At 49.6% G+C, this 13,565-nt stretch overlaps 1 protein-coding gene across 2 annotated transcripts in view; it reads left to right on the top strand.

The window, feature by feature from the left end:
• Positions 1-13,192, top strand: part of FBXL19 (F-box and leucine rich repeat protein 19) — a 44,506-nt gene extending 31,314 nt beyond the window's left edge. For both annotated transcript variants that reach the window (XM_032236958.1, XM_032236959.1), the window contains 3 exons: positions 3,603-3,764; positions 6,545-6,763; positions 8,846-13,192. In XM_032236958.1, coding sequence (XP_032092849.1) covers positions 3,603-3,764; positions 6,545-6,763; positions 8,846-9,063 — 599 coding nt within the window. In that variant the 3' untranslated portion in view covers positions 9,064-13,192. The remainder of the gene's footprint in view (positions 1-3,602; positions 3,765-6,544; positions 6,764-8,845) is intronic.
• The last annotated feature ends 373 nt before the right edge of the window (positions 13,193-13,565 follow it).

Genomic DNA, 13,565 nt, shown 5'->3' with positions numbered 1-13,565 from the left:
CAGATGTCCCCCCAGAGATGAGAACCCACTCATTACATAAATAAAATAAAAAAAGTCCTGGCCAAAATCATTACAGGTAATCCTTGACTTAGAACCTTTTGTTTAGTGGTTGTTTTAAGTAACAACAGCACTGGGAAAAGTAATATATCATGGATTTTCTCACAACAACCATTGTCACGTTCATGTGATCAACATTTTGATGCTTGGCATTTGTGTCATAATTATGACTATTGCGTGTCCAGAGGTTCTGTGATCCCTTTTTGCAACCTTCTGACAAGCAAAGTCAGTGGGGAAGCCAGATTTACTTAGCGAACGTGTCACTAACTTAATAGCTGCAGTGATTCACTTAACAACTGTGGCAAGGAAGGTTGTAACAAGGGGCAAAATTTATTTAGCGAATGTCTCGCTTAGCAACAAATTTTGGGCTCTATTGCAGTTGTAAGTTGAGGACTAGCTAGAGTGAAGCCAAATCTCACCAGATTTGAATTCCATTTAGAGCAAGGATGTGTTTGAACCAAGAAATGCAAATTCCAAAGGTTATTCCAGAGAATTCAATTCTGCATATTTATTTAAGGAAAAGTGAATGCAGTAGCTTTGTTTCAACCTGAACAAAGTTCTCAAGGCTCCCTCTCTTTAAGTTGGCTTAACCCCTTAGGATTGGGGGAGACATTCGCAGTCTGAAGACCCTGCACTTAGTGTTAATCTGGATGTACGAAAAGGTACCGTATTTTTCACAGTATAAAATGCTTCAAAGTATAAACCGCACCTAGCTTTTGGAGAGGAAAACATGGCAGAAAATAATCTGCCTCGGCCTCCCAGCAATTTGCCTCCTTGCGGCAAACAGCCCGTTTCAGTTTTAGCACAGCCTGATTAGCACAAGCAGCTGGTTGTCGGTTGGATCAGCCTCCTGACCATCAGCTGTTTCAGGTTGCCATTGCCTATTGCTGCCTCGGTGCACTCCATTTTTGGCCTCTGCATCCCGTTTTCAACCACCGCACACCACGCTTTCTGAGCGTTCCAGATGGCGGAGATTAGAATGGGCGGAAAATGGGGAACGCGAAGGCTGAAAACAGGGTGCACAAAGGCCAAACACGGGATGCCAGAGGCAGCAATAGGCAATCTCTGAAACAGCTGATGGTTGGGAGGCTGATCCAACCAACAACCAGCTGCTTGTGCTAATCAGGCTGTGCTGAAACTGAAACAGACTGTTTGCTGTTCGCTGCAAGGAGGCAAATTACTGGGAGGCAGAGGCCAAAGGTGGAGGCCAGTGGGTGGGTGGGACTACATTCAGTGTATAAGACTCACCCAAATTTTCACCCTCGTTTAGGGGGAGGGGAGTGTGTCTTATAGTCTGAAAAATACAGTAATTGAACGGTCTAGGCTTTTAAGGGATAGCCAGAATTTCCGGGCACAGAAAATTCTTAATTTGAAACAAATTCAAGAGAAAGCAAAGAACCTGTGCCAGGCTAATTTCCACTGCAGTGATGACCCTGGATGCCCTAATTCAAATGACTGGTGATGGTGGTAGTGGGATGGAAACTAATCAAGGAGGGAAGCAACCTGGAATTAAGGAGGAACTTCTTACCAGTGAGGACAATCAACCAGTGGAACAGCTTGCCTTCAGAGGTTGTCAGTGCTCCATCACTGGAGGTTTTTAAGAAAGAATGGAATGGGATAGAATAGAATAGAATAGAATAGAACAAAACTTTATTGTCACTTTAAATGTAAAGTAATCAACATACATTAAAGTGAAATTTCATTGTGTCCAGCTCTCAAAAGATAACCATTATGCATAAATCCACATACACACACACACATATATGACACAGAGAAATATCACAGCCTAGTTCGAGTGTATGCATATACACGGTGGGGGTAGGGGGGAAGAATCCTGCAAATTTACGAGATGGATGGCATAAGGACTGGAGACACGGGACAACTGCTTGCCTGAAAAAGCACAGGGTCTCCTGTTTGTGCAGGGGGTTGGACTAGAAGACCTGGAAGGTCCCTTCCAGCTCTATTCTGTTTGATTGGTTAAGAATGCTGCTGCTTTGCTCTGCTGCTTTGCAAAAACCACAGTCAACAATCTTAAGCTATCCGTGTGGACAAGGAAGGTTTGATAAGATTTAGTAGCTCTGAATCCTGCAGATTTTTTTTCTTTTCCGCTTGCATCCTCTCAAGTGGAGGCAGGGAGGTGGCCTGTGGCTGAGAACGTAGTAGCAATAGCAATAGCAGTAGACTTATATACCGCTTCATAGGCCTTTCAGGCCTCTCTAAGCGGTTTACAGAGAGTCAGCATATTGCCCCCAACAATCTGGGTCCTCATTTTACCCACCTCGGAAGGATGGAAGGCTGAGTCAACCCTGAGCCGGTGAGATTTGAACCGCTGACCTGCTGATCTAGCAGTAGCCTGCAGTGCTGCATTTAACCACTGCGCCACCTTGGCTCTTATAGGTATAGGTCGCATAGCTCAGTTGTAGGAAGGGATGAAATTTGAGGACAAGAGCAGAAGCTGGACAGCCATCTTGCTTTGTGAGATAAAGAAAAAGATTGGCCAAAAAAAGAGAAGAAGGACATTCCCGGAAACATTGTACAGCAGGGATCCCCAACCTGTGGGTCGCACTAGTGGGCTGTGACTGATTTGCAACTGGGCGACGAAAATGGCCGAGCATATGCGTTTGCGTGCTCCATTTGCGTGAGGGGCAGGCATGCGTGCACACTAATGGTGTAAATGGAGTTGCACATGGTCACGCTTGATTTACATGAACTATCCCCCCCCCCGCCAATCCGCAAAGCAAGGAATGTTGGGGAACTCTGTCGTATAGGTGGGGATGGGATTCAGCCGTTTCGGACTGGTTCGGGCGAACCGGATGCTACTTTTGTTGTTTGGAAGGGCTGGCTGGCTCTGCCCACCTGGTCATGCCCCTCCCAAGAGTCTCCACGTGGCCCATTAATCATGCCGAATAAGTACTGGGCCTGTGTGGAGGGTCTGGGAGGGCAAAAACCAGGCCATCTGAAAGTCTGGAAACAGGCTCGTTTCCAGCTTCCGGAGACTGCGGGAGGCCATTTTCACCCTCCCAGAGGTTCAGGAAAGCCTCTAGAGCCTCTGGAGGGCGAAAAATGGGCCTCCCGGGAGTCTAGAAACTGGCCCATTTCCACCTCCCGGGAGCTAATTAGCCTCCGGAGCTAATCTTTTTGAATCCTACTGCTGTATATAGCAATAGCAATTAGACTTATATACCGCTTCATAGGGCTTTCAGCCCTCTCTAAGCGGTTTACAGAGTCAGCATATCGCCCCCACAATCTGGGTCCTCATTTTACCCACCTCGGAAGGATGGAAGGCTGAGTCAACCCTGAGCCGATGAGATTTGAACCGCTGAACTGCAGATAACAGTCAGCTGAAGTGGCCTGCAGTACTGCACCCTAACCACTGTGACCTGGGAGCAAGAAACCAAAAGTTTGGGGTAGAAAAGCGAGTTCATGGTAGGGAATACGGAGGAAGGAACTGTGGGGGATGGGTGGGGGAGGAGTTAGAAGCAGAGAGAAATATCTTGTTTGCAAGGTTCTCTTTTTCCCCACTTGACGTTCTCTTCTCCCAACAGGCCTTAAGGAGCTCATCCTAACAGGCTGCTCTTGGTGCTCCGTGTCGGCCCTCGGCACCGCCAACTTCCCCTCCCTACAGCTCCTAGATTTGCGTTGGATTGAGGATGTCAAGGATTCTCACCTCCGCGAGCTGCTCTTGCCTGCCACAGATGCCAAGCCTGGTAAAGCTACCTGTACCGGAGGGAACGGTCTCTCGGACAGAGGGAGGGCAGGGATATCTGTGCAGCAATTTTACCACTATTTTTCTTCCCATCCCAAGGAAGTGCCAGGCAATCCAGACGTACCCTCCAGCACCCCCCTTTCCTTTCCTTTCCCCACAGTAAAGACGTTTCATAAAATACCTGCATGTAAGAACGGAATACAGGGGACGCGGTAGCTCAGTGGCTGCTGAGCTTGTCAGCTCAGCAGTTCGAATCCCTAGCGCCGTATAACGGAGTGAGCTCCCATTACTTGTCACAGCTTCTTCCAACCTAGCAGTTCGAAAGCATGTAAAGGTGCAAGTAGAAAAAATAGGAACCACCTTTGGTGGGAAGGTAACAGCGTTCCATGCACCTTCAGCATTATTATTATTTTATTATTATTTATTTGTCTTGTATGCCGCCCACTCCCGGAGGACTCCGGGCGGCTCACAAAAGACAAGGGAAAGGGGGGAACGAGACAAAGACAACAAAGCATGTAGTCATGCCGGCCACTTGACCACGGAGAGATCTTTGCACAACGCTGGCTCTTCGGCTTTGAAACGGAGATGAGCACCGCCCCCTAGAGTCGCAAACGACCAACACATATGTGCCAGGGGAACCTTTACCTTTTAAGAATGGCTTAAATCTTGTGGGATGTTGACATTGCTGCATGAAATCTCTCGAGGCTTTGCCAATCTTTAAAAGCGGTTGTGGAGGCAGGCTGAATTGTAAGCCTCTAGGAAAATTGTCAGCATCTGCTCCGAGTTGGCCAACATTGGCTGCACTCAAAACAGTGCACTGAGTTGCAAACTATTCCCGCTCCCATTTTAACCTCTCCTATCTCACAACGCAGCCCATAGTAGGGGCAGTTTACGATTCAGAGTGTTATGCTTTGTACTAAGTTGTTGGGTACTGTCAAGCACCAGGAGATCCAGGCAGTTCAAATGGGCATAAAGAGCTTATTGTAAGTTCAAGCTCTGTACAAGAATCTGAACTATTAGCAGTTAAAGTAATTTGATGGTGAATAAGGAATTCACAACGATCTGGACTTAGATATCTTGTGTGTGTGCAGAGGGACTCATGACTGATGACAGGTTTGACCCCCCCCTCCCTCGGGCTCAGCCTGGTCATCTCCTACAGGTATTGTAAAACCAGAAGGGATGATTGGGATCGTCTAGTGAAGTCCTCTATGACAGTGGTCTCCAACCTTAGCAACTTTAAGACCTGTGGACTTCAACTCCCAGAGTTCCTCAGCCAGCAAAGCTTTGCTGGCTGAGGAACTCTGGGAGTTGAAGTCCACAGGTCTTAAAGTTGCCAAGGTTGGAGACCATTGCTCTATGACATGCAGGTGAAGCAGTTAAACCATCCATGGGAAGTGGCTTGTCCATCATCTTCTTCAAAAACTCTAGAAATGAGAAATCCACAGATGTGCAGGTCTTGCCATCCAAGATATTTCCCCTTATATTTAGACAAAACGTACGTCTATGAAGGGATGCGGTGCCTCAGTAGCTAAAACAATGAGCTTGTCGATCAAAAAATCAGCAGTTCAACAGTTTGAATCCCTAGCGCCGCGTAACAGAGTGAGCTCCCATTATTTGTCCCAGCTTCTGCCAACCTAGCCGAAGTTAGAAAGCACATAAAAAATGCAAGTAGAAAAATAGGGACCACCTTTGGTGGGAACGTAACAGCGTTCCCTGCACCTTCGGTGTTTAGTCATGCCGGCCACATGACCACGGAGACGTCTTCGGACAGCGCTGGCTCTTCGGTTTTGAAACTGAGATGAGCACCACCCCCTAGAGCCAGAAATGACTAGCATGCATGTGTGGGGGAACCTTTACATTTTTATGTTGATTATTCTGCAAACCTTCTGTTCTACCAGCTGTGAGGCTCTGATGTAGCTGCTGGGTCGTTCCGGTCCCTGTGTCAGAGCTGCTAACAGTGCCCAGTCTAAGAGACTTCTCTGCACACTGAGGCTTGGAGCTTATCACTTCTGGCCTAGGATCGCCTATAATCTCCACCCCAGCTATTGTGTCTCAGAAATCTCTCAGCTCATGTAAGGGCCCTTGGATGCACTGTTGGCTGGAGTGGCCCGGTCTGAATTCTTGATCTGTGATGTCCCAGCCCTGAACAGCTGCAGATGCTGCTGCTGCATGCTTGCTGGAGGCACCCGGCCCTGTGTCCGTTCCATGCCCCGAAGAGCCTTCAGACTTGGGCTGCTAAAATTGCTAGAGGTGGCTAGCCTGAAGCTCCCTCAGTACACGTGGGATCTCACTCACCTTGCAGCTGCTGTCGGCAAGTGACTGGGAGAGGCAGCAGGGCAGAAAAATCTCCTTTTATGGCCCTCCTGTAGGGAAGAGGTGAGCAAGGTGGTAGGAGGCTAAGAGCATCCTTCCCTGCATTGCTGGCCGAGGGCTTCCAGGCTGGGAAGCTTCAGCAAAAGCAGCGTGCGCTGGAGATCCTTTTGCCCGGAGTCCCGCCGGAGCAGGGCAAATCTTCACGGACACTGAGGAACATCCTAATTTCAATCTGTCAAGAAGCAGTTTGAGGGGTGCACCTGGTTGGGGACATCCAGCTGGCCCCTTAATTTTAGGAAAGAAAATCTGATCGACTCCGTAGTCCGAGTTGCTCCAGTGAAACAAATGGGTGTCGTTTTGCCAAAGCCTGTTAGAATAAGCTTTCCGAGTCGTGCATGTGCCGTTTAGGGCAGAGGTCCCGGTTTATTCCATGAGGCTCATTCTCCCTCTGTATTCTCACCCTGCTAGGCCAGACAGAAAGCCGGGGCCGGCTCCAGAATGTCTCTGAACTACGGCTCTCCGGCCTGGACATCACAGACGCATCTCTGCGCTTGGTAATCCGGCACACCCCTCAGCTTGCCAAACTGGACCTGAGCCACTGCAACCATGTAGGTGACCAGTCTGTTAACCTGCTGACCGCTGCTAATTCTCCACTCCGAGAGACCCTCGCTGAACTCAACCTCACCGGTGAGTTGAGTCCCTATGGGCTCCTGCATGAATGGGCACTGAAATGATGCCGCTTCTTGAGGGACAAACAGTGCAGTGTAGTGGTTAAGGAATTGAACATCTGCCCCAAAGTTTCTCTACCTTTCTTCTTCAATGACACACCGGCAACCCTGTTTTTCTCCTGTCGCCCCTTGCCCAGGTCCCATTACCAGATAGGGTCTTAGGATAATATTGGTGGTCCTTGATTTAAGATCGCAATTAGAAATTGAACTTCTGCTGTACGTTGCTGCAGTTGTAAATCAAGCCAGACCCAATTTTACAGCAATTTATATGGAAGTCGTTAGGCAAACGTCATGGTAATTAAACAAATCTGCTTAACAACCATCATCTTACAACCGTGATTTCAGGCGCAATTGTGGTCATAGAACCACGGTGGCGCATTGGTTAGAGTGCAGTACTGCAGGGTACTTCTGCTGCCTGCCGCCTGCCTTCAATTTTGCAGTTTGAATCTCACCAGGCTGAAAATCGACTCAGCCTTCCATCCTTCCGAGGTGGGTAAAATGAGGACCCAGATTGTTGGGGGCAACAGGCTGACTCTATAAACTGCTTAGGGAGGGCTGTAAAAGCACTTCAAAGTGGTATATAAGTCTTAAGTGCTACTGCTATAGATTGAGGATTACCTGTAGTGGCCATGACATTGTCGCACCGTCCCATTCGTTGTCTACATTTCTAAGAATGTATCTGTTGCTAATTCGTTGGGGCAAATTGTCTTTCCCCCTATAAAATCAGCCCCAATTCCTACCCAGTTTCCTGAGCCAGGCCCCTTTTCTCCACAGCCCAGTGCTATCCGATGATCTCAAAATATGGTCTCAAACCAGTGTTATTTTCTAGCCTCCTGTTCTGGAGGAGCTTTGGTGGCGCAGAGGTTAGAATGCACTATTACAGGCAAACTCTGCCCACAGCCTGGAGTTCAATCCTGATAGGGCTCAGTGTTGACTCAGCCTTCCATCCTTCTGAAATCGGTAAAATGAGGACCCAAATGGCTGGCAGCAATATGCTGATTCCATAAACCACTGGACAACATTGTAAAGTGGTGACCCCCAAGCCTTTGCGGCACGAGACACCGCTTCCGTGGAGAAAGGTATTCCACGGACCGGAGTGAGTGTGGTTTTACGTGCTGCCCTTCATCCTGCGGACAGGGTTTCCCTTGTTTGCACGGACCTGTTTCTGGCATGCTGCAGACTAGTGGTGGTCCATGGTCCGGGGGCAGGGAACCCCTGCTCTAAATCGGCAGTTTCCAACTGGTGGTCCGCAAGAAAATTTTGGTGGTCCGCAAGAAAAATTATTTGCTTTTTTTATATTGCATTAAATGAGGGGTCCTCAAACTACGGCTCCTGGGCCAGATACGTGCAGTGAACACTTGTGTTGCTGCAGAGAGTCTCCCCCTTTGGGGTCTTTTTATGCAGGTCAGAGGGGGCAGAAATTCCGATTTGGAGTCTGCTTCAACCTCTTGGTGCGGGGCTTTGGGTGAAGGCTGGAGAGAAGCACCACTGGTGGCGAAGAGCCAGAGGGACTACATCATGGCCTGGAACTGGCTGGCCATCTCAGCCCACTGAGCCTCCAGGCACCGGTACCTGGCTTTGCATTCCTGCAGGTCTTCCCTCTGCTTGGAAAGCCTATGCTCGTACTCCTCAGTGAAGTGTTTCTACCGAGCTTCCTTCTCGGTCAGATCCAGTTTGAACTGAGCCAGCTGTTTTGTCAACTCTTTCTCATGGTGGCTGCTTAGCTCCAGCAACTGCTTCCCGTTGGTGCCCTAAGGAGCCCGGGCGGGCAAAAGAGGATGGTTGGGAGGGGAGGGCGGGTAGAGACTGGTGAGGCACCCCTCAACATGAGTGACATCAAGTTGGCCATGCCCACCCAGTCACATGACCACCTAGCCACGCCCACCCAGCCAGTCATTAGGCAGATCATATCAGTGGTCCGTGGGATTTAAAATTATGAATTTAGTGGTCCCTGAGTTCTGAAAGGGTGGGGACGCCTACGCTAAAATACTGTAGGGTGGTGTATAAGTCTTATTGCTATTCCTTCTTCCTGCCCTGACAGGATGTAACCGGCTGACGGATCAGTGTCTGCCCCTTTTCCGCCGCTGTCCACGCCTCTCCCGTATTGACCTCCGTTCCTGTCACCACATCACGACAGAGGCCTGTGCCCGATTTGCCGAGGACTCGGTCTCCAACAGCAACGCTGTGCCCCCCGCCCCCGGCGCACCCTCACCTCCTTTTCGTTGCCCCGAGGAGAAATTGCTGCTGAAGGACAGCTAATACTCGCCCTGGGGTGGAGGCGCAGAAAGACTCAGCTTCACCAATCCGACCGTCGGACATGGACTCTGAGAGAACCTTTTTACTTAAAGCCATGCACTGAACCGGAGTGGCATCTCCACCCCCTTACTTGTGCAGCAAAGAGGGTGCCGGTGGGGGAGGGGGGATCGTGCCCCCTTCCCCAGGCCCGGCCTGCTGAAGGCCAGGTGGCCTTTTGCTCCATCCACTTGTTCCTGGACAGCCGCGGAGTAAGTGGGGGTCCGAGGTAGCCTTGTCGCTTTACAATGCTGGGGAAAATGCGTATTCCTCCCACCATGCACTGCGTCTCCCCCTCTTTCCCCCTCCCCCGCCTCCAAATATCCCTCCGTGCCACCATTGGTACACCCCGCTATCTCGGGGCGACAGGGGAGGGGGGGAGTTGACATTCAGCCTTGAAATTCTGGCTTGGGAGGAAGGCAGCTTCTTTGATGGGGTCGGATATATTACGTTTTTCCAGCCCCCGTTCCTTGCCCAATGCAAATGTGCACTCCAACCTCATCGGCCCTCCCCTACCCCCCCCCTCCCACATGCTGCCTTGATTGTTTTTAAAGGGTGTGTGAGTGTGTGAGTGCGCGTCCTTGTCAGCCTGCCCACCCACTTCCTTTTCCTCTCTTCCCAGTTGTGCATCTGCAGTGTGGTTTTCCAAGGGGGCCAAGCAAGGACCAGCCAGCTGATTTCCGGATTTCCTTTGCCCTGTCTTTTCCCACTGCTGTACCTGCTGGGGCTCCTTCCTGCCTCTCTCTACCGCTGTCTCTTTCCCACAGCACCGGACGGTCTCTGGAGCCGGCACATCCATTTGATCTGCTTCCTGCATCGGTGCCCTTTGTGCCCCTAATTCTCTTCTCGCCCGTCCATTGGAGGCCAGAAAGTATCTCTATAGGTATCCTTCCCTTGAGATTCTCTCCTCCTCCTCACTCTCCCTCCCAGCCGATCCCAGTATGCAGCTGAGGCCTCCTGGGGATGCAGCTTTGCCAAATGTCATCCCCAGTGCCTCACTGGATGCCCACACTGTGAAACACACCTGCTGCGTCCTGCACGCACAGCGTGCCTGCTGCTGTCTTGTTTACGCATTAAACCTACATATGCATGCGCTCGCAAGCCCACACAATGTGGATGGAATCCCTCGCCAAATTTTGGGCCTTTCCTCCTTTGCCAAGTTAACTTTCATCCTACACACAGACACAAGGCGTCAGTGTGTGTCTTCGCTGCTTTTGACCAGTATGGACTGCAAGTGGTGATGGTGGGGGAATAAAGAGTTTTGCTCATGGGAGCAGAGAGGCAAGGCGGAACACTTTGTCCAAAAGAAAGGGAGTAAAGGGGAGGCACTAAACCTGTCTCACTCGGCGTGTGTTGGGATCCTTCCTAGAGGAAAGGCCTCTAAAAATCCACTCTCCCCTCTCCCTCCAAGCCCCCTCGGGCAACGTGTCCACTCAGCACAGTATTTCTCAGCCATTAAGACGTGCGGACTTCAACTCCCAGGATTCCCCTGCTAGCATGAATTCTGGGAATTGAAGTCCGCACATCTTAAAAGTTGCTGAGGTTGAAAAAAACACAAGTCTACAGTATTGTTTCAGGGCCCTGGGCTGTTCCTGGAGGAAATTCCCACTCAGGCTGTTTTCATCCCACTTTGGCAGGCTGGATGGATCCCGCAGCTCCTTTCAAACTCTGTTATTCCACCTTCTGTGGAGCCGCTTTTCCACAGAGGGCTTCCCATCACTTCTTCCTCCAAAAGCGTTCTTCCTCTCTTCGACATGCCCGCTTTTCGACTCTGGACAGAAAAGTCCTCGCAGCTTCCCTCTCCAGTCTTCCCCTTCCTTGGTTCTTGTTATTTTGGACCACGAGCTTTAATAACCACTTTGGGGAGCGGGGGGGAGCGTGGCGGGAGGTCTGCCTGTGTTCCTTACCCACAGGGCCAACTACGGCTGAGCAGGAGTCGGCGGGGCCTTCTCTTAATTCCAGCCACTCTCCGCGGCCTCCGAATCTCAAACTTGAACCCTCCCATCCAGCTGTTCGGGTGTGCACGTGTGTGTGTGTGTGTGTGCGCGTGCTTGGGTATGTACGCATGTGGGATCCCCCTCAAATCTCTTATTTTCTTTTAAAGGGGGGGGAGAAATACTGTAGAAAAGAAAAGTGGTGCAAATCGAATGTCCTGGGCCGAGGCAGGGTCTGCTGTCGGTCATCTTTGCTCCTTCTGCTGGGAGGCGGGGAGCACGTTGCTCAATGCTGCTCTCTCCGCCCCTTTGGCCACATCCGTCTTTGGGGTCGGGTGAGGACTCGTTCCCTCTTAAAAGGTGCCCAATTCTGTCCATTTCGCTTTCACTTGTTCATTTCTTCTCTCCCCCCCATCTCTTTGTCTTCCCCATCATCCCATTTTATTTTATTGCCGTACTTTTGTGTTACTAGAAACAACCTGGACTGGATTGGGGAAGTGCAGCAAAAGAAACTGTTTATCCAGTCCGGAAACCCTCCCCTCTTGGTTAGAATGGGGTTGGGTGGGTTGTTTTTTTTGTTTTTTTTTCAAAGCCCTTCTTTTCCTCCCTTCCTCTTCTCTCCCTTCCCTCTCCCTCTCTCTGTTTTTCCTCCCTCACCCTGCCCACCATCCTTCTCACCCTGTGCCCCGTCTGGGTTTTCAGATGGCATCAGACACAGGCACCGCCTTTTCTGTGTGCGTTGGGGAGGGGAGGATGGCACGAGACTGATTTACAATTTGGTCACGTATCTTCTTTTTTCTTTTTTTCCATTTTCTTTTAATATATACTTGAACGTTCATTTATTACTAAAGCATTACTTGAAAAAAAAAAACGCAGCGATAGCTTGTGGAATCGGAGGCGAGGTTTTCGGTGTTGGGTTGTGTTTTTTTTATTATTATTTTTTACGGTTCTGTTGGGTGCTTTTTTTATTGTTTTAAGAAAATTGGTTTCGTTGTTTCCTTTTTTATTTTTTTATTTTTTATTTTTTTCCCATTTGTCTGAAAGTCAACAAAGTAAGTCCTTCCCTCTCACTCCATTAACCAAAGAGGGCCAAGGTATCTTAATTTTTTTTCTCTCTCCTCCATCTCCATTTCTGGAGGGTTTCTTTTATTTTTATTTTTTTCCCTTCTGCCTAGTAGCGTTCTGTCCTTTACTCACAACTCTTACAGAACAAGTATTAAACAATTTTGAGGAGTGGAGGCTTTGGGGGCTAAGCTTGGGTGGAAATATTGTATATTTGAGGGAGGGTGTCAGTGGATCTTTTCCAGATCTTATGGCACTGCATAAATATGTACTGTATGGCCTGTCCTCAATTTAGTGGTCCTGTCCGCGTCCCATTCCCACACTCCATGGTGCAAAACAAGGAAACTGGGCTTCATTCCACACAACCAGCCTCCTCGTTGTTTTGGGGCCTCCACTCTTCATTTCTCCTTCATGTAAAAGGAGAGGTATACACTAAGAGGGAAGAGCCATCTATCTACAGATATTTGGGGAGGGGAGGGGGGCTGCCATGGTGAGCCTCCCATCCTCGTCCGCTTCTCCTCTGAAGAGAGTGGCAGCAGCCAAGGGAAATGCTCTTTTCAAGCGTATTTTTTGAGGTTTGTTTATTTTTTTATCATTGTTTTTTTTTTTAAATGGATGTTTTATCTCTTGAAAAAAAAAAAGAAAAGAAAAATACCTCAGGTTTAAAAAGAAACGGTGAAGAGTGAGAGGAAAAACGTGGGAATGCCATCCCAGGGTGGCATTATTCTTCTAAAGCAAGGGTGGGCAGTTACGGCCCTTTCACCACTTGTGAACTTCAACCCCCATAATCCCTGACCAAGGCAGCCATGTTGACTCAGGAATTCTGGGAGTTGAAGTCCACGGGTGGCGAAGGGGCCATCGTCGCCCACTCCTGCTCTAGATTGCTGCTTTAGGGACCGCACATGTTGGGCGGGAAGCCCACTGCACCAGTGTGGAGAGGCATCCGTGGCTCAGTGCTCGGGTAGAGATGGACGCAAGTGATCGCTCTCCCTTCCATCGCCCTAACCCTCACCTCAGTTTTCCTCACCCATTATCACTCCAAAGACAGGCGCTTGTATCAGGGTGCAGGCCCGTCTCTCGATCCCAATGGAAAAGGAACATGGAGAAACATGTCCGGTGTCTCCCCTACCCCCAGATGTAGCTTCAGAAAGTATTCCAAGACTCCCGGCAACCACGATTGAACCTCAGATGTGTTGGAGTCTACGTCCCGGTGTTTTCAACCAGCCTCCTTGTGGGCTGCCAAGTGGTAGATGTTGTGGTCCACCATCCCTTAGAGAAGATCAAGTTGGGTAAGGCTGAGCTATTCCATAGGTCTCCCCGATCCACAGAAACACACGCACAAACACGCCAACGCATCCCCTCAACTCAGTGGACCAAAGCTGTGTTTCCACCACCACCCGTCATCTCCCACCAATTAATTGTTCATCCTCCAGCTACAACTTTAATCTCCGATAGACTCTTATTGCTCCTCAC

This window comes from Thamnophis elegans, chromosome Z, assembly GCF_009769535.1.
Source record: "Thamnophis elegans isolate rThaEle1 chromosome Z, rThaEle1.pri, whole genome shotgun sequence".
Taxonomy (NCBI): Eukaryota; Metazoa; Chordata; class Lepidosauria; order Squamata; family Colubridae; genus Thamnophis; species Thamnophis elegans.
Note: the sequence above shows the minus strand (reverse complement) of the source record. Positions and strands in the feature narration are given on the sequence as shown.